At 38.7% G+C, this 21535-nt stretch overlaps 1 protein-coding gene across 1 annotated transcript in view; it reads left to right on the forward strand.

The window, feature by feature from the left end:
* Positions 1-2446: 2446 nt before the first annotated feature.
* fam91a1 (family with sequence similarity 91 member A1) overlaps positions 2447-21535 on the forward strand; it is a 36183-nt gene continuing 17094 nt past the window's right edge. The window contains exons 1-14 of the mRNA XM_042506522.2: positions 2447-2756; positions 4585-4669; positions 5638-5789; positions 7929-7986; positions 10708-10775; positions 12017-12130; positions 12704-12794; positions 16027-16089; positions 16381-16487; positions 16684-16722; positions 19817-19929; positions 20306-20412; positions 21084-21196; positions 21329-21415. Coding sequence (XP_042362456.1) covers positions 2685-2756; positions 4585-4669; positions 5638-5789; positions 7929-7986; positions 10708-10775; positions 12017-12130; positions 12704-12794; positions 16027-16089; positions 16381-16487; positions 16684-16722; positions 19817-19929; positions 20306-20412; positions 21084-21196; positions 21329-21415 — 1269 coding nt within the window. The 5' untranslated portion in view covers positions 2447-2684. The remainder of the gene's footprint in view (positions 2757-4584; positions 4670-5637; positions 5790-7928; positions 7987-10707; positions 10776-12016; positions 12131-12703; positions 12795-16026; positions 16090-16380; positions 16488-16683; positions 16723-19816; positions 19930-20305; positions 20413-21083; positions 21197-21328; positions 21416-21535) is intronic.

Consider the following 21535-nt stretch of genomic DNA (forward strand, 5'->3'; position numbering starts at 1 on the left):
ACAACTGCACAGTCGTTTGTTTAAGGAATGAATAGTGATTGTAACCTTTACTGTGAGAGACAAAAGCCCAATGACAGGCATTAGTTGCTTTTTTGTCCAGTGGGAAATGGGATTTATTGACAAAAATTCTTGAAATGATGAAGATGCTTTACAGACTTATTTTTATCATTTCATTTTTTTTGCCAAACACCATACCTTCACCTTTTCAGGTCTATTAAACCATCAAGAAATTAAATTAAATGGTAAAATCAGAGGTGGAAAACTTCTCAGAAACTGTGATGAGGTCATAAGTCAACATCGCTTAACTTTAATTTTCAATGATACGGAGGAACACATAGTATATTCCTTTACCTTGCTGAAAGTTTAAAATGATTCTGGTTTGAATCTTTTTTAGCATTATTTAAAGTCACTGATGGGCAAGATTTAAAAAAAAAAAAAAGTATTTCTTTTTGTACGTCATAACCTCATGTTTCCACTCATGCTTTCCAGGGATAGACTATTCCTGAGGCACTTAAGGCCCTTTTTCTACACAGTTGATATCTCCAAGTTGTCATTTCTTTATCTCACGTAGGGGCCTTATCTTCAGCCCCTGTCTTACTCACACTCCAGAGGCAGTGAGATGAAATATTGTCACATTTGTTTAGCGGCATATGACAAGGAGCTGGAGTTACATTTGGGCAGATTGAATGACAAAGCTGCAGGAAAGTGAGCTGTCAGCAAGTCAGGCGTCATGACATGTGAGCACACACAGCTTTGGTGGACTTTGTCACACACTGAAATCTTACACTCTGCTAACATCTGACAGCTTCATGCTCATAGGTCGTGGTGTCAACCACAGACTCCTTCAGGAGCTCCAAATCTGACAAAGACCAGCTTCTTAAGTACAGGTTCAGGTGAAAGACAAAGATGACAATTTTTGCACTTTGACTTCATCTTACTGGCTTAAAACTTCACTTTCTTCATCTACGGATATTCCTGCAGCAGAAAATCTATGACGCTTTTGGGGCTTTTATTTAAATCCAATGCTAAAACTCTCTGAAAATTTGCACTTTTTTTTCATTTTAAGAAATACTAAAGGATGGCTGGCATTTTTTCAACCCGCACTGTGTTCTCCCATGTTTTGGATAATGGGGCAATTGTGTACCATCACTATATGTCAATTAAATGTGATTATTTTAAAACACACAGGCTCAGGTTGATGTAATTATATGTGTCTGAAGTGTCTCTTTAGATGTCACTATATCTGGTCAGTTTGTTATTGTGTCCCAGCTGAGCAAAGTGTAGCACGAGATGCTGTTGGCACATTTCAGAAATGAGAAAAAATTAACCATTCTTTTTTTCTATTTCTAATCTTTCATTTAACACTGAACTGCATTTTTTGCACTCCAACTATGCCAACAAGCCTCCTCTTGTGAGATTTCAGAACAAGACTTCTCCTTGAGCGAGACACAATAACAGACTGACTGGATCAAGAGAAGGTAAAGAGACACTACAGACACTTATAACAATTTGAGCCTGCCTATGACAAAAATAACCTATTTTAATGGACAAACAGTGACAGTGCACAATTGCCCCATCTGGTTATATTGCAGGTGCTACTACTGACTGCAGAACTTGCTCTCAATACTGAGACAGTTTCAAAAGTTGTTGTTCATATCATTCACTTCGACATAAAAATGTGGGAAAATAGGGTCCAGGTTAAAAATGCTTAAGTTAACCTTTAATGGATTATGTTTGCTGATTTGCAATAAATACTCATTGTGCAGAACATTTCTTTATAGGTATATGTTTTTTATTAAGACTTAAATTTAGAGTTAATAGCGTGAACAGGTGCCAATCATTATTGCCTATGAAATGATATTCTGAAGTGGCAGACAATCCAAAAATATCTTATTCTTTTGACAACTGCAATATAATATCATCACTCGTCATATTTTGCATATTTGGGCAGAAGCCCTGGGTGTTACTAAAATGACACTGCCTTTGCTTTGCGTGCCATAAATGCAGGAACTAATGTTGTTGTTTGCTGGCCTCCACTGGCACTTTTTTTTTTTTTTAATGAACAAGCATTTTGATGCTGATTTATGCACTCTGGCACCTTATGAATACTACGAATACAAAAACAAATCCCAGTGTGAATCACTTTATATTTTAAAGTGAATTAGAAAATGGTTGGGGGCCCCTTGGCACTCTGTTGGGGGCCAAATTTGGCCATAAATTGAGTATCACTGATTTAGGATGTGTGTTACTGAGAGACTGACCAACAAAAACATCGTTGGCTTATCATCGTTTAAATTGTTGGTTATAAGAAAACTGTATATAAAAGCTTTCCTTTGAAGCAAGATTTTGAGGAGAAACATATCTGACATTTGTCAGCTTTGATAATCCCATCACCTTTCATTTGTCACCTCGCTCTCGAGCTCCATTCACATCCACGGTCACGCCTCGGCAGGAAGTGACGAATGTGGCCACGAGCGTGACGAACGGCTTGTTCGAAAATACAACAAGGAAGTGACCGTTTATTGTAAAGGAAAATAATCAGCCGATAAAACCTCTCTTTCAGTCGGGGGTCGCTTTGCTCGGTTGTCGGTGGTCGGGGGGGTAAAGTCACCGTGGACTTGCCCGAGAGCCCGTTAACCGTTCGTCTCGAGGGATTCTGCTGTTAGCCAGCTAGCTAGCTAGCGATGAACACAGACGTGGAATTTCACATCAGGCAGAATTATCCGTGGACCAAGCTCCCAGCTAATGTCAAACAGGTACTGTGTTTTTACGTTTCCACGGGGCAGGGTGGGAGGGGGACACCGCTATGTCCTGGGGGGGGTGAACCTGTCAATGTCACCGCGGTGCTTTCTGTCATAAAGGCAGCTGTCAGTGTCGCACGACTCTCCAACCTCCTCTGCAGGGGTTTCACCATTCAGCCGGAGCCATAACTGACCGTCTTTATACTGCTGCCTCTGACTACACTGGCATCACATGACGGACTGCTCGATAGGTGGCGTCACATGATTTTAGCGCGTGGATGTCAACTGCAAATATTGCATTCACACCTGTGTGCATCTGTTCACTATTAGACTTGCAGTATCGAAAATCACGAAGGATGTTTTACTGTTAATTGCTTGCATGAATCCCTCCTCCTGCACGGACGTTGTGCCATCATGCCAGCATGTCGTGCAGAAGTGGAGGCGGGTTTATGTACATACAGTAGCTTTGTGCTGCTGTTTGAGCTGCCTGCATCCCTGTGCATCCTCACCAAAGATGGATTGCCAAGCAGAAAAAGTGCACAACTGCCCAGAGGCTCCATACCTCCAGGCACAGAGATTAAGGGGGCGGGTGGGGTGGCACGTACCCCTCAATATTTATTAGTAGAAGTTTAGAATATTTATTTTGGCACATATTCACCATAAATTAATACAAAAAAGGGGGAAATGATACATAAGAATCCGCCACAATACTGGAATTAACTGTTTGACGCTCAAAATTTCCTGGAATATGACGTCAAATCTTGCATTTTACGTGTCCTCCCCAGTGTTGAAGTGAAAACTCTTGCCTCTAGGCTTATAGAGTGCCCAGAGATTCAGAGATTCCTGAAAACTTAACATTTGTTAGTATTTCAGCACTCCTGGTTCCCAAGTCTCATAGTCTGTTTTTTAATAATAGGTTTTTGGTTTGGCTTTGTTTGGTTTGATGTGGCTTAAAAAGGCTGTCATTATCACGTACCTAAAAGAGACTACAGAATGGTATCAAGCCTAACATGGCTTTACAGCCTCGCTGGGGTGGTGACGTTAAATCATGCGACAGTAGTGTAGTTCATTCATAGTCTAGCAATAGCTGTTTACTTCTGGTGTTGCATTTAGGCTTACAAAATCTTTAAAGTGGTGTTCATCTGTGAAGATTATCTTGCTGAGCAAAACATGTTAGTATCATGTAGGCCGATTTTTTGCCATGTATTTTTTCATCAAATAATCCATTGTCCAATGGAAAAATCCCATTGTTTTTTTGTTTTTTTTTTACAAGGGCACCAGGGCGACGCTAACTGCTGCATCGGCCTACAGAAAAACGTAATCCATGGGGCACTTTGTTGTGTGTCGACACGTTTGTGCTCATATAATTGAAATTTAAAATGCATTTTGTAAAAATCCAATACAACGCACTCACTCACAATATAACTAGTAGAAAGTGGGTGCTGAATCCTCAAAATGGATATCAAAACAAATGCACAAAGTTTGCAAGTTTTTCCTTCTCGATACAGATTTTGACATTTCAGTTTAATCTATATTCCTCACAGTGTGGAGATAAGTTTCAGAGGCCAGATTTTGTTGTGGCCCTGAAAACAAGAGTCACTGACCTGCAGTTAATGAATGATTGTAACTGCAGGTAACAGTAACTGATACTGACACTGACAAAGAAACTGAATTTAATTTGAACAGGTTAACTGGAGCCGGGAAATATTCCAGCATGGGAAAATTTGCACTTTGCACTAACTGTTGGAGGAAACTGCCGTAAAAGGGGGGGCAACAGCTCATTTTGTACCCTAGCAGCTTAATCTAACAATGATCCTGTGTGCTGTGTGTTTTTGCTATGCAGAGTTTGGGGAACTCTCAGCGTGAGTATGAGAAGCATGTGCTACTGTACAGCATCCGCAATCAGCTGCGATTCCGCAATAACCTAGGTGAGTCAAGTTTGTCTCTCAGTGCTTAACACACGCCTTGTATTGTAGCACACATCAAGATTAAGTATGAGATTAAAAGACAAAGCAAACAAATCATCTTGCAGTATATAGTTCCAGAATAATGCATGTGAGTAAGACAAATGTATGTCCTGTTTCCAGTTTATCTACATTTTGCTACAATGAATGCATTCTAATACAGCAGCCGTGTAAAAAAATACATTTTGTTATTTAGTGGGGCTGCACAATTAATCAAAATATTACTGAAATCTCAGGCCAAGTAGAATATTTCAGGAGCTGCAAAGGTAAAATGTGTCACAACACCACAACCTTTTGTAAATGAAGCGTTGTTGTGCTGTAGAGATGCCTCAGCCTACAAAACATATCCCAGATGTAAGGGAACATACTTGTTTGAACCCCAGCAAAAATCAAATAGGAATCATTTTTATATATTTTTTTTGTCATTGAATTAAAATCCAATAATTACCATTCCCTTTAAAGTTGCAACAGCCAAAATACTTATATATCAGACAAAATATCATGCAACACTTTTATTTAGACTGCATCAGCTTTGACTTGGTGTCTCTGGCAGCTTTGTTTAAATCGTAATTGTACCAGGCCTGGGCAGCTTGTAAATAAACATTGTATATCACAGGTACGTATCTGGAATCACAGTAGGTCTTAATTCCTCACTTGTGTGGATATGAGCAGATAATCAGACTGAGTGATATCGACACTATTGTTAAAATGTCACATAAATTAATAGAAAATATTCTCTAAATAGCTGTATAAGATTAAACACCTCATATTCGTAATTAATTATCTTACTTCAATTGTGACCCTCTGGAGCTTGTCCAAATCAATGCTCCTTTTCTAACCTGCATTGATTTGGTTTAGATTTATTGGATGTGTTACTGTATGTTCACTGACCCCTGGATGTGACCTGACTGCTGTGTGTGTTTTATGAGCAGTGCGCCACGTTAGGAAGGATGAGCGCAAGTATTATGAGGAGCTCCTGAAGTACAGCCGGGACCACCTGATGCTGTATCCCTACCATCTGTCTGACATCATGGTCAAAGGGCTGCGAGTCACTCCGTTCTCGTATTACATCGGAATCATGGAGGTGAGCCACTCCTGCTGCGTTGCAAAACAGAAAAGGGAAGATTGGTGTTTGATGCAAGTGATGCAGGCTAAAATTCAACCACGTTTCTGATATCATAATCTCAGAAAGCAGCTTCTCATGCTTCATAAGATCTATCTTTGTAAACACAGTGTCTGAAAGCATTGGTTGATTCAAGCATTGCTTTCTTGTGAAACCCAAGACACATTTTTGTGATTTCAGAACAATGAGCTCAGTAAACTCAAAGGGGAAGAGCAGGAATTCTTATTGTGCCACAGCAAAGAGTCTCTAATTGGTTTGGAAACATCCAGTCTATGTTAATTCAAATTAAACAATGTCTTCAATTTTGGCATTCCTGGAAGCTGCTGCAGAAATGGCAGTTTCAAACAAAACAGGGACTCCAAGAACCCATTATAATAAGAAAGATCTAAGCTTTTTACAACCCCCTGCTGCCACATGTAATGTGCTCTTTGTTACTGGGAAATAAATCACATTATATGGTACACCTGAATAGATCTACAAAGAGAATTCAGGTGTGAGGTTTCCCACGCATTCATTTGTTTGTGGCAGCCTGCAATGATAAAAAAAAAATCTACCATTACAAATTGATTTTATGTTTTTGAAGCTGGACCGTTCAATTGGGGCACTACTGGAATATATATACTGTTTGTTTATATCTTGCACTGCACTCTCGGAGCACTGAGTGTACTCTGGGCACAGATGGAGCAGCAGAACACCAGGCACAGTGAAGTGACTCACATTGGATTTAAAAGTTTGCATTCACCACCTCTGTAGCAGCTGCTCCTCTCATCTGCCAATGTGATTTTATCAGCTCTCACTGGATTGACAAATCATTTAAACTCCCTGTGACTCAAAGTGCTGCAGAGGAAAAAGAAAACTTCAAGAAGAGTTCAGCCTGCACTGTGTTCACAGACACATGAGCCATGAAATATAACCAGGAACAATTTTTTAAACATTTTTACGACACTTTGTGAATGCACCACAATGCTGCCATGATACCTGGACGTTTACTATTTGCCCCTCATAGAAAGATCATTGTTCAGTGACATTTCTGTAACATTTATTGAGCTTTCATAGCCTATCTGCATACAAGTGGGATGCTGAATCAGTCTATTAAAATGAATATTTTGCATGTATTAATGTATATTTACAAATTATGACTGGTAATGCATTGAAGAGAATTTTTTTGGATACAAAATATTGTGCACTCTCAGAGGAGCATGTGGTGTCATGTATTTCCCACCATGACAGACTTCATCAGTCAGGCACTAGGTGTCAGTCAGTGTCTGGTGAAGCCTCATGTACCAGCTCAGGGAGACACAGCGGACTGATCCCAGGACAAACACACCCAGAGAAAATCTGTGCTGTTTGTTCTGCAGTCAGTTTGGGCTTTTGTCTGCATGACGGCTCACTCTCACTGATAAAGCTCAGTCTGTTGTTTGAGGCTGGCGCAGTCGAGCTCAGAGCACTGGCCTCTCAGAGACTTTGACCAGCTGACTTCTCCTCGACTTCTGACATTATCAATTAGATTACAAAGACTGAGCTCATGTTTTAACACAAATGGGAGTGTCGCTTGAGAAGAGAAATCCACAGTTTAAGTTCTTAATGAAAATCAGGCGCCTGTAATTACATCTGCTTTGTTGGACTTGAAAATGATAACAAATGTTGTGAGACATATTTCAACAACTGTAAACACCACCCTGTGTGTTTTCACAGAGTGTGTGTGCAGATGCTTGCTGCCACATTGTTCTACATTCAACATACTTCCCATTTCATTAGAACAGATGTGACTAATGTGCCCTTTCTCTTGACTTACCAACACGAAAAAAGGCAAACCACTTCAGCTCATACATAAAAAGGTTTCACCCACTTTCCTGTGCATGCTAAACTAGACTTGACTGAGCTTTAATTTTGGCCACTGGATTGCCGAAGGCTATGTCATATTCTGATAATCCGTTTTAAGCACTTAATGAAAATAGGGTGTAGAAATTAGCACGGCTGCCCAGATCTGCTAATCCTGTTATTAATCAGAGGCAGAGGGACACAGAAAGGGGAAGAGGAAAATGAGTTTAATTCTTCTTTTCCCTGTCTGCTTTCTCCTTTCTCTTTTTGCACCTCCAGGATATTATGAACAGTGAGAAGAGTTACGACTCCTTGCCCAACTTCACTGCTGCTGACTGTGAGTTCCCTCCTCCCCATTTTTTCTCAGTTCCCCCTTTCTCTCTCACACTTGAAATGACTTTACTGGGGTTCTGTGTGTATCCCACACCTCTCTGTGTCTCTGGTTTCTGTTTTTACATCTTTCTCAATTCTTGTTTTTGAAAGTTTGTCAGTGTATGAGGTTTTAGAGCAGTCGCAGTGAAAAGATGAAACGTTTTCTGAAAGCTTGGTGATTTGAATGAGGGTCATAAGGTCATTGGAGGGGCACTTCAAACTTTCACCTCCAACTGAAGCTCTATTGTTGCATTATTCATAGTGCATATCGGAACTAGAACTAAAGCAATTGAATATTCAATTGACAGAAAGTTAACTTTTTTTTATAAATTGTCTTGTCTTTAAGCAAAAATGACAAACACTTATGGGGATAATTCATTCATTTTCTGTGTTTCATATCAATATAAAGTGAATACCTTTGGGTTTAGGAATGTTTGCCAGACAAAAGCAGCAATTTGAAGACAGCTTTAGGAATTTTTATTTGTTTATTTTTGTTGTGAAACTGCTTTTCTAACACAGAGCATTTATGAAATATAAGGCCAGTCTAAATGTTTTTTTTAAAAAGTTGGGTATTTTTGGGGGTTTGTTCATGAAGATGAAGACTGGCAGCTAGAGCCTTTTGGCAGGAGTAGCATATGTCTGTTACTCAGTTTTCTTGACAGATGCATCTGTTTTTTTCCAAGTGTTTTCAATTTGCTTCTGTGTTGTGAAGGCATGAGTTTTCTTGGAGAGCCTACTACCACTTCTCTTAAATAAAAAACAAATCCCACGCTGGTATGCGGAAAATGGTTTGCAAAACCCACCAATCTTGGGGTAAATTGGTCTGATGAAAACAAACCCTCTGACGGCAACGTACAATATTAGAAGATCCGGTGTAGCAAATGGATATTAGGGCTGTTAATGACAAGTTTCATTCCAATACGATATTATATGGGCTCTTTGGACAATAATGTGATATTTGCTGACATTGCAAAGTCCGCAATGATTTTGATTTGATTGAACTGCGATTGATTTGAGACGATGTCAGTAAATATTAATTGTCCTTTTCTGAGCTGTTGAATATTATCTGCTAGGCTGCTAGCATTGTATGAAGGTTTACGAAGGAGGTATGCTTGGGTGGCAGTAGTGACACATGGGAATTTCAAGATTAAGGCGTACCTTAAAGATGACAGTATGTATCGATGTTTTCACTTAACGTCGATATTAGTCCAGTCCAGATCAATGTATCGTTACATCCCATAACGGATATCCAAGCCAAGACTTCCTTTTCTTTGCGCCATCATTTTGGCTGATCTCCAAAAACAGATATCTACGTGCAAATATGAGCTAAAATGTCATCAAATGATGGCTGAGGGGTTCCAAGATTGTATTTCGGCAAGTGTTCCACCTCTCCAGCCTACTGCTGCACAAAAGGACTACAAAAGGAAACAGAATGCTACTGATGCCATTATCCTGTTCTGTGGCCTACAAATTCTGCATGCATAATGCAAATATCTGTTATAAGATAATAAAACGCCACTGACTAGCAATACTAATCAACCTAAAACACTTCTTTGTATTTCCATAACAACCCAGAGCACTAGCCAAGTGGTTTTAGGATTGACTCAGATAAATCCCATTTCACGGTGAATCAGAATTGCCTTTTAAAAAATTACTTGCTTTTTGTATATGTTACTGCTTCACTGAGGAGCTGTGTTCCACAGAAATTAGTGCAAAGTCAGATTTAGATTGCGTCAAAACTGAAAATCAAGTGCACGGGCTGTCAAATGAAACAGGCTTTGGCATTGACCTGTGAGTCCTGGCTGTACAGGACCTTCACGCTGTCGAGACAGAAGGCTGCCAGCAGGCTGTCTGAGCCGTGCTCGCAGTGGCCTCTCTCCTCTAATCTCCCTGGAGGAGCTTTGGAAGTGTGTCATGCAGAAGTGGGTGGATGGAGAGGCAGTGAGAGTGTGTGTGAGAGAATTTTACGTGGGCGGATGTTTGTGTGTTGTATCTGTGGCTTGGTAAAACAGCAGGATACGCGTGTAGGATGCTGCTGCGTTAGGAGGCCCAAATGTGAGCATCCCTTACTGGACCCCGTTTGCATTGGCAGCCATCCCAGCACATTTTGCTCCGCTCCTTCTAGGCCTGTGCATTATGGGCTAGAGGAGTAGACAAGGTGGGATTTTGAGTCCAAAATCGCATACTTCTCCACTGTACACTGTACGGTGCACACACATACACACACACACGCACACACACTCACTCACACTCACTCTTATTGTCTTCTGGGATCCCTCTGTGTATGTTGGGAGATGGATTAGTAGTGCTTTTGTGTGTGTGTGTGTGTTGGGATTGTCTCAGAGAAGGTGTGTGGGAATTTGTGCGGATGCACCCCCTCAAGCACACTTTGGATGAGTCACTGTTGCTGTTCGTCAGCCTCCTTCTTACTGGAAGTGCCTTTAATATGAAGTTGGAGCTATCCAGGAAAACTCATTCTCAAACTTCTTGCTTCTTGTTGTAATTCTCTCATTTTTTTATAAAGCCTCAGAGCCTGTAATTGAAAAATGCCAGAGACCCTTTTGCGGCTGCACTGCAGCCAGATTTATTTGCCTTGCTGTTAATGTGTAGCGATTACAAGTTCATGGCCAGCTACTGAGGCATGATTGAGTTTTACTGACTTGCTCATTTCCTCCTCATCCCACAGGTCTGCGGCTGCTTGGCATCGGTAGAAACCAGTACATCGATCTGATGAACCAGTGCAGGTCTTCCAAAGTAAGGCACATTTCTTTGCGGTGCCTTTTAAGTTACTATTCAAAGAATGAAAAAAACATACATTAAATTCATGGACTTATTCATGTTGGCACATTAAGTCAGGGCTCCTATGCAATATGAAAAGGTATAGAATTTGATCATTTCCAGGTAAATATGGAAAAAAGAGACTATAGAAAAATATGTGTTTAATTTGACCTATACTGTTTTCTTAAATCAGGGTTTCCACGGTCATGGAAAACCTGGAAAACTCATGGGATTTCACAGTCATGTTTTCTAGGCCTGAAAAAGTCATGGAATTAGAAAAATTCATTGAAACTTTCAGATAAATAATGGAATTTTTTCATGTGTAATAAAATTGTAACAGTAATCTTTTGTGGATAACCTTCCCTGAAATGTAACGCAATGGCAAATTTATTTTCTGTGGCTGTTGACATAGTGGAAAATGCATCCCTCTGACATTTTGATTACATAACGTACATTTCTTCATTTTCTCCCCGCATGAAATCGAATTTTAATCTGATATGTTTGAAAACTGCTGGGCAAGTCGGGCAAGAAAAAGAGTTATTTTGGGTCCTTAAAATGTTTTGAAATTTTGTCCAGGGAACCAAATATTAAGCTATTAAGTCTGAAAGCTTGTCTGAACATTCATGAGTTATGAAGTGATGTAGTTATCATATCAAGTTTATAATGAATATTTTTTTCTGACATTGCATCGTGAAATATGAAAATAAGTGGTTATATCTATTTTTTAAATAACCTACTGAATTCAACATCACATAGATCAGGATAGAGGAACTAACAACAATCATATAAATTTGGCGCAAGCAATCAAATGAATAGTGAACAACTTTTGAAGGCAAATCAAATGTTTTCTTTAATTACATAAAATGTTTGTTGTTTTCCATGTGTTCCACCCTAGAAAGTTTTTTTTCAGCATTTGAAATAGATCATCTAACTTTTTAACCAAAAAAAGAAACTTGTCCCTAATAAGTAATTTATGTGGGTACATGTTTTTTTTTGTTTTTTTTTTTTTACAATTTTGGGTTATTGTAAAATGGGTCTTAAATTTTACATTGAGCGATAGTCGTGGGTTCAACTACAGCTCACGGCCCTTTGCTGCATGTGCCCTCTCTCTCCCCCTTTGACGCTGTCACTCTGTCCTATCCAATAAAAGCAGATTGCCAAAAAAATAATCTTAAAAAAGTGACCTTGCCTGCTTCCCCGTTTGTCTCCTTTGTCAGAAATTCTTCCGAAGGAAATCAGCACGGGACCTGCTACCGGCCAAACCAGTGGAGATCTCTGTGGAGCCGTGGTGGACGGCGCAGACAGGATATATCACTGAGGATGATATCAGGGTGAGTAGATATAAATGGCTCATTTCAGATAACTATACAGTAAAGATGACATAGCTACAATATTTTATTCCATTTTTGTCAATATATCCCCCTAAATCCTACACACTGGACCTTTAATTTCTTATATATGATGCACATTGAGGAAGGCCCAGGATATTCCTTTAGTCCTCCTTCCATTTTATGGACGTTATGTTTGATCATTAAAAGAAGTGAGATATCATGTGTTGGCGCGATTTTTACTCTGAGTTTTCATTTAAATTTCATACACGTTACCCACCAAGCTACAACTGTTCATCCCATGAGCCCCTGCTGCACTGCATGTGGAGATCTCACATGACTAAAAATAAATATCTGCCAACTTCCCATCAGTTCTTCTCCCCTCCACAAGAAAAAAAGAAAGACTGAAAAACAGTGCAGTGAAGGAATCCACACAGTTTTTAGATGCAAATGTATTCATCCTCCCAGGGACTGCGCTACTACTGTTGTTCACCGGAGGGGATTTTATTTTTTTAAATACAAACAAAACCACATATACGAGTATACTCTAATGTTGTGTGTTTGTTGTAATTACAGATCTGTTCTGCAGCAGAGAAGAAAGCGATTGATAAGATGATAGATTCTGGTCCTCAGCTGGCTGGATCAATGGAGTACAATGTGGTCTTAAGTGAGTATCTGTCACATTTTAACAATGTCTGCATATATCAAAGACACAATTAAAATGGACTTTTACGCATTGCTTTATAATTATCCTGATAATAAAAATGTTCATATTTTTAATACAATATGCATATTAAATGAAAAATGCAAAAATTCTACAAAATACTGTAGAATCATACTCATTTATTTTTTTTTAGAAAAACTGCAGATTTTAAAGCAGTATAACCTGTAATGCTGTTCTTTAGGAGTGAATTCTGTGTAAATAGTTTTAGTTAAAATGACACACACACACACACACACACACACACACACACACACACAGAGAGAGATAAAACTTTTATCACACACAGTCTTAAAAAAAGAAAAAGATAAAATTACATTAGTTTTAATACCACTTACATGAACTCTATAGTCAAATTAAGGCCAAAGTTAGAACAAGATGTTATATTGGACTTGGTAAAAATTGACATAGACTAAACATTTTAAACATGTAGACAAATTAAAATACCCTGTCGAAGTACCCACAGCCCACAAATTACTCTCGATGCTCAGCTCTGCATTGTGCATGGTAGTAGAGCTGCAGCAATTAGTTGATTAATTGATTAATGATCAACAGAATATGAATAGGCAACTATTTTGATAATCAAAAAAAAAAAAATCTGGTTATTTATTTCAAGCAAAAAGCCAAACAAATGCTGGTTTCATGCTTGTTAAATGTAAGAATTTGGAGCTTTTCCTTTTCATACATGATAATAAACTGAAAAGCTTTGGATTTGTGTAACTTTTGCTCTGGGAAAGTACACCCAGAGCATGTTTCACCAATCTCAGAAATTTCGTTGACGAAAAAATGTAACAATTAATTGCGAAAGTATTGGGCAGATTAATTGATATGAAAGTAATCGTTAGATGCATGCGTTACATGCTAGCTTTCTGTCTGTGCCTGTGTTTGTGTGTGTTTGTGTATGTAAATGAGGCAAATTGTAAAGCACTTTGGATAAAAAAGTCTTACATAAATGCAGCCAAATTCAGCCTCTATCTTTTTGTGAGATACCATAAACATTTCTGGACTATGTGACAGCTTGCACAAAGCGTTTCTGAGCAAACTGTTTCATTGTCTTTCTTTTTCCAAATTTGATTGCACTCCAGTATCCTCCTGCATAGTTTCCCACCCTGACATCCTGTTTCAACAGGAATTGCGGGAACAAGTTTCCTCCAAAGGGCTGTTTTCATCTGTCTTTACAATCCTTGTGCAACAATGTCTCACATATTTGGGGTTTTAAAACAGTTTGTAAGTCAAGGCTGGATCATAAAAAAGCGTGGTAGCTGTTGGAGACAAAAACAGTTGTTTGGCTTTTTACGCCACTTGAACTAATCTTAAAAAGTAGTGTCTAGATTTTGATGTAAAATTCAAGAATAAATGCATTTGTTGGCATTAATGGATACTGGTAGCTTAAATGTTAACATGGCAGCTGATACTAGTGTTTTAGTTTAAGGTCTTTCATCAGTGTGCATGTGTGAATTTCAGAGATAAAGCACAAGAACTGAGGTTGTGTCAGCATAGTTTAAATTTTAATTAGAGAACAGTTTGACAGTCATGTACCCACTACCCCCCGGCCACTGGGGTAGTGGGTACAAATACAGTTAAATACAGGAGATACAGGGCAATTTGAAGTAAGTGTTCAAACGAGATTCAGTATAGTTCAGTACAACTTTAGTAATCCATGAAGACAGTTTGATTTCAGCTGTGTAAAAATAAACAGGAAACAGACAGACATTTACAGGCAAAGGAGCTGTTTAAAGCTATAATGGGCTGAAGGTGCAATTGCTTTTCAAAAATAATAAAAGTCATAATAAAATAACTATAAAAATAAATGAATAAGGAAATAGCCAAGCCATAGTACCAAGCCTTAAATTAGAGCTGACCTGAATGCTTCGACGTTACCATTGTTGCTGTAGTAATCAATGTCCAGTATTATGAATGCTTTCTTTTTCTATACCATTGCCCCCAAAATCCCATATCTTGCATGAATTAAGGAATAGTAATTAAAAATAACTTGTCATGCACAAACAATATTTCTTTGTCGTCGGGCGCAAACCTCGTATCTCCACATTTCCACGTCAGTCAGTGGATTTTTCCATTTCTCAACCAATGAAATGTATTTAAATGAACTTATGACTAAACTTACTGCCATTGGATCCTTTTAAAGATGGAGTTTTTTTCTAAATCCTGAAAAATAGCAATTTTGGAGACGGGAGGTTTGCGCCTGACAGCATCTTTTTATTAGTTATTCTCAGACAAGGATTTTGAAACTTAATAAAAGGCTTAGTTTGTGACCATGGCAGTCTGACCACCTGTGGCCGTCTTACAGAAACACTAGCATGCTGCTGAAAAAGTCAAACTTGCAAAAAATGTCCCCCAACGCCAGATGTGTCAAAGGAAACTGGCATTAAATTTGGCACAAATGTTAACTTGGACTCACTGATGATTTGATTAGAATTTGGTGGAAAAGTCAACCACACAAAACATGTTTTTGGCAATAACTTAAGAATTTATATGGTAATTATGACAAAATTTCCCATAAATGTCTCATAGAATAAAAAGAAGTTTTGAAATTTATACCAAAATGGTCAAAGATCAGTTTCACTGTAACATCATAATTTTCTGCAGAAACACTCCCCTGGCTATAACTCAACCTCATAACTCAGGAACAGAAGGGGAAACATTTGGTCAGATACTGAACTGATTGAAGTGTGTGAAGCATTCATGTTTTCACAGACATAGATGTAAACTGAAAGTGCAATTTGACTGGTTCGTAGAAGCATACAACCACGAGACTGTAATTGTAGTTTCTAGCTATTATAGCTGATGGTACTGTGACCTGCATGCTGACAGGGTGGCTAATTATCACGTTATTTTTGGATCATCAACTGAAAGCTCAAAAGAGGCTCCTGGAAGTTTTGATTAATCACAGATTTTTTTCACTGAAGCTTTGACGCCCACAAAAACAGGTATTTGGGACAGCCTTACTCGATCGAGCAAAGAATTGTCCTTCAGGTCCTTGTTAACCAGGCGGTTGGCTTCTGAAAATGATTTGATGTGGCTTGTATTTTATCTACCATTCTTTTATGTGTAGAACAGAAGATTTCAAATCTGATGAACAAGTAGATATTTTGTGTTGTAGGATTTGTATTATTATTACAATTTGTATTATTATTATTATTATTATTTTTTTTTCCAGGCTTGTATAACCGGGGCTTCATCTACTTGGATGTCCCCATATCTGATGACAGCTGCATCTCAGGTACGTGTGTGTGCGTGCGTGCGTGCGTGCGTGCGTGCGTGCGTTTAAACATCCTGCCATTATTCTCCCTGGAGTAATTACTTTGACTAAATGCTGTAGGTACCTAAATTACAACTGAGGGAACTTCAGCGAGCATTATGGGTAATGGACTGATCTAAAATGATGCCTCATAATGTCATACAGACACATACAGTATTCAAATACAACAGTACAATTGCAAAATAAATACATGTAAAAGACACATCCGTGGACATGTTTGTCCGGTTTATTGTCACTGTTTGGTTCTTTCAGTGCCCCCGCTGGAAGGCTTTGTCATGAACCGCGTCCAGGGCGATTACTTTGAAACGCTTCTCTACAAAATCTTTGTGTCCATTGATGAGCAGACAAACGTAGCAGAGGTAGGCTTTGGAAATGTGTTACATTGTCCTCGCTTGCTGTGCTCATTGAATGTAATATGACTGTGTGTGTGTGTGTGTTTATCGATCATCTTTTCAACCGAGTCCTACTTTTCTCTCTCTCTCTCTCTCTCTCTCTCTCTCTCTCTCTCTCTCTCTCTCTCTCTCTCCTGATCCTTGGTCCCCCTGTGCCTCTCAGCTGGCGAATGTGTTGGAGATTGACTTGGACTTAGTGAAGGTGGGTATCCTCTTTCTGCAGAATGTGAGTCTTATTGCAATGTATTAACTCAAGTACTTTTTTTCACAAGAGGAAAGCAAATCGGCAGATCTTGGGAAAATGGCAGCACTCTCTAAAACCGACAGTGACAAAGCAGGGAGGTTATTTTCTCTGGTTCCACTGTGCTTTAAAGACATTTTCAAACATGCTTTTTTGACGCTGCTTGAAGGCACACAGTGTAGCAGCAGAAATAAATAAGACGAGCAGCCTTTTTCATTTTTTGTTAAATGATGTTTTGGAGTTTGGAATCAACTCTGAGAAACTAAAACCACTTTTCTGTGATATTTGTTCCTCGTTTGGATTTGCTTTCCAAAGGTATCCTATTATTCAATTTGACTGCTGGCAATCTTTTAGATAAATATAAATTATATAATTTTATCACAGTTGGCATTTCTGTCTTTTAATGCCTCCACACTGGCGACAGCCATGGCTGAAGGCACTATGTTTCAGGTTGTCTATCTGTTCTTCCCTTTCTCATGAACACAATATCTCAAGAACACTTTGAGAGAGTTTCTTCATATTTTGCAAACATGTCCACTTGAACTCATGGATGAACTGATTACATTTTGTGCTTAAAGTCAAGGTTACTGCTACTTTGAGTCCATCTCATTCTCGTGAAAACAATATCTTAAGAGCACCTTTAGGGAATTTCTTCAAATTTGGCACAAACATTCAATTGGACTCAATGATGAACTGATTAGATTTTGGTGGTAAAAGGTCACTGTGACCTTGCATCTGTCTCATTCACATGAATGTGTTACTTTAAGAACACCTTGAGGAAATGTCTTTAAATTTGGCACAAACATCCACTTGGTCTCAAAAATGAACTGATTAGAATTTGGAGATCAAAGGTCAAGGGCATGGTTACCACACAAAACAGGTTTTTGGCCATAACTCAAAAATTTATTCACATTCAAATTCTATTCTGACAAAATTTCGCACAAATGTCTAATAGGATATAATGATGAAGTGATGATCTTTTATATCCTCTCTGTGACATCATAATGTTCTGCAAAAACACTTTTCTGGCCATTGCTCAACACCATAACTCAGAAACAGAAGCAGAGATATTTGGGCAGTTACTGCATTGGTAACACTAATTTTGGGTTGTCACCTTGATACTGTGGTGATTGTGTGGGTCTTCTGTACTGTCCAGGGAAAGATTTCGGTAAACCATCCAAGGTTTTTACAGCTATTGATGTAAACTGTAACAGCAACTGTTTCGTGGAGGCATACAATTGCGAGGCGGTAAATCTAGTTTTTTGTTGTAGCCATTTCAAATAAAATAGAGTGCAAACCATTGAGAGCCGCATTGCTATTATGGAGCCTTGCAAGTAGATATTTCTGCACAATTTTGCTCTTTTATTGTGGATACACACTCATACAGACGTACACCTGGGAGACAGACTGTGACACACACACACCCATTGTTTCAGGATAGATCATTCATGGCCCTCGACTCTACCAGAGGGCTGAGCAGCACCATTCCAGTTGAATTGGTGCTCAAGTGTGACCCAGTTTTCCCCAGTTTCCTATTCACTCTCTATCAGACATTGAGCCAAAACTCCCTCTGTGTGTTGTGACCTCCAGTGTGAAGAGCTGAACTCCCCAGTCCCTCGGTCTCGTTTCATTCCTGCCGCTGAAAAGCAGCACTTAAGAGAAGTGGCTGAAGGCAGCAGCTGCAGCAAGTCTTCAGGAGAAATCCTGTAAAAATTTAGAGATGATTGAGATGTCTGAGAGCTTTTCTTTGTGCAGAACTTTTCTCATCGTGACTTGAGTTTAACTTTCTCTTGTGTCATGACTGCCTCGTGGCCCAAGGCAATTGGAAAAAAAAAAAAACTCGCTGTGCTTCTTTTGATATGATAAGAGGACGGCTAAGAGTTGACCTCGGCGTGCACATCAGGGATGTTGAGGTGTAAAAAGTAATCAAGCCCACCATACTTGACTTTGGTGCTCTGTTCAGTCTGAATAAAAGATTTAATGGCAAGGCAAGTTGACGACTGTGTAATTTCAGGAAATAATGAAAAAGCCAGCCAACTGTTTCGTGGAAAGTGCACAGTGTTACCATATAGTCATAAGAAACCATGCCCAGGTTGGGCATTGAGAGAGAATCACCCAAAAGATGTATCATGTAGAAGCAATCTTCTTACAAAAGGCAAACCAAGGCTATCAAAATGGTTACATCTTTTGGACATTCACACATTCATTCAGCCCTCACATCGTATTGATAGATCTGAACTCTGAGACCTTTTAACAAACATCAGTAACTCCTGTGCAAACCTGACTAAATGTAGACGATGCAGTGTTTGTTTCTTTCACTGCAGCTAGTATGAAACTCAGCAGGAGAAACTCAGTCAGTGATACAAATATCTACAGTGTAGCGTAAGCTTTTGGCATTGACTCCTTTGAATAAAAGAGGGCCGCTCACCATTTTATAACAGTGTTACACCAGCGATCATACAGAAAGAAATCTATTGTAAAAAGAAGAGCTAACATTTTTCCAGCCCCAATCCTAAGATATTTTACTTTAGATTGGTTTTAGTTTATTAACACAAAGAAAGTGACAAAAACAAAACATATAACAACAAACAAAGTGTAGATGATGCAGGAGAGGTAAGAGATCCCAAAGGACTTACAGAAAAACCTACCCTCTAAGATTTACAGTGTATCCTTATACTAGGGCTGCAAATTGTAAGCACTTTCCTAAATCAAGATATTGGTAAAAAATAACAATTGATTAATCATTATTTGAAAAAAAACATAAAAACTTTGATTATTTTGTGTAAAAGTATGTATATATATATATATATATATATATATATATATATATATATATATATATATATATATATATATATATATATATATATATATATATATATATATATATATATATATATATATATATATATATATTATTGTTGGAAGTTGTTATCTTGAACTGTGAGTAAGTGGTGAGATCAACATCAACTTTTTTGTTTTTATTTTTATTTTTTTTTATTCCCCATTCACATTATCTGGTCCCATCTCGAGAATAAAACCTGTGTTTTAACAGAATGCGGTTTCCATGTACTGTCGCCTCGGCTTCGCTGTAAAGAAAGGTCAGGTGATCAGCTCAGAGCAGCTCCACCCCACCTGGAAGAACGCCCCGTCTCTCAACAGACTCAAGTATGTACAGGCAGCCAGTATCAACCATCCACAACAACTTAAAAAAAAAAAAAGAAATTAAAGTGATGCCGTATTTTGAATCATGTTTTCCCATTAACCTGCATTAATTCAAGAGCATTTTTTTCACCCACAAATTTTGTTAACAATGTTATATATGTTTTTACATACTGATATGTCAGGATACTTAACTCTCATATGTCAGGGTCGCCAGTGTCATCCACCTACACCCACCTAAGGATTCCTTTAAGCTCACCACTGGGAAAATTAGTTTCTTTAAATGTTAAAATTTTAAATTATTTTAGTTAAATAAACTATATTGTTGTACTAGTTTGATTGTGTGCTCTTCTGGTGTTTGTGACTCTGTCCTCTGTGTTAGGAGCACCATGGACCCTCAGAAGATGCTGCTGTCCTGGGAGCAGGGCAGTCCTGTCATGGAGGGAGGCTCCTCAGCCACAGACACCGACACCACCAGTCTGGAAGAAGGTCCGTGCGGCCACACACCCACTTACACAAACACCCTGATGTGTATGCAAATAATTACATATCTTAATGTATGCACACAAAGCACTTTCTGAATATGACTTCAGAGGTTTTGAAGCAACACTGCAAATTAATCCCTGAGAAAACTCAGTCATGCTTCTGAAAGTAATTCTCACATTAATAGGTGATAGTCTAAGAAGGTGTCATATTTCCCCTAATTTTAACTGTGTTATGAATGTGAAAATGGCACTGTTGGGTTGCTCAGACTAACATTTTGGATATTATCAAAGTGGCTGCTCATTAACCACATTTATTTATAATTAATTAAAATGAAAATTATTTGAGAATGTGGTTTGGGTCGGCCCTTGTAAACAAATTTCATTTTCATAAAATCACAAGCTCATATCCTCAGTTGATGAATGACAAAGCTAAGCAGCAGTGCTATTACATGCATTACAGGGGCAGTTCACCCCCAAATCAAATACATATTTGTTCTCACCTGTAGTGCTATTTATAATTTTACATTGTTTTGGAGTGAGTTGCAGAGTATTGGAGATATTGTCCGTAGAGATGTCGGAACTAGATCACACACGGCTTGTGCTGCTCAACATGCGCGCGCACACACACACAAAAATAAACGTTGTTATATGTCTTTTTTTTTTATGTCTCTGTAGGAGACACGGGAAGCGTAAGCAGCCTGAGCATCCCAGTCGCACCTACAAAGAGGATTGCCTTCCTCTTTGACTCCACTCTCACAGCCTTCCTCATGATGGGCAACCTGTCTCCGGTTAGTGACTGGATGTTGACACGAGAAAACACACACAGACACACACAGGCCTAATAGAGACAGAATTATTTAAAGCAAAATTGGACATGAGCTCTACATTTTGAATCCTCTGTGTCTTTGTCCTTCCATCAGAACCTGAAGAGTCATGCAGTGACCATGTTTGAGGTGGGTAAGCTGTCTGATGAGACTCTGGACAGCTTCCTGGCTGAGTTAGAGAAGGTGAGATCAGCAATGGAAATAAAGAAAATAAAGATTTGCTCTTGTATTTTTGTCATGTAATACCAGTGGATACTAAATCTCTACAGGAAATACAGTGAAGCTTGATGTTTTCACAGGTAT

Source organism: Plectropomus leopardus, chromosome 17 (assembly GCF_026936395.1).
Source record: "Plectropomus leopardus strain MGB_pleo_1.0 chromosome 17, ASM2693639v1, whole genome shotgun sequence".
Classification (NCBI taxonomy): Eukaryota; Metazoa; Chordata; class Actinopteri; order Perciformes; family Serranidae; genus Plectropomus; species Plectropomus leopardus.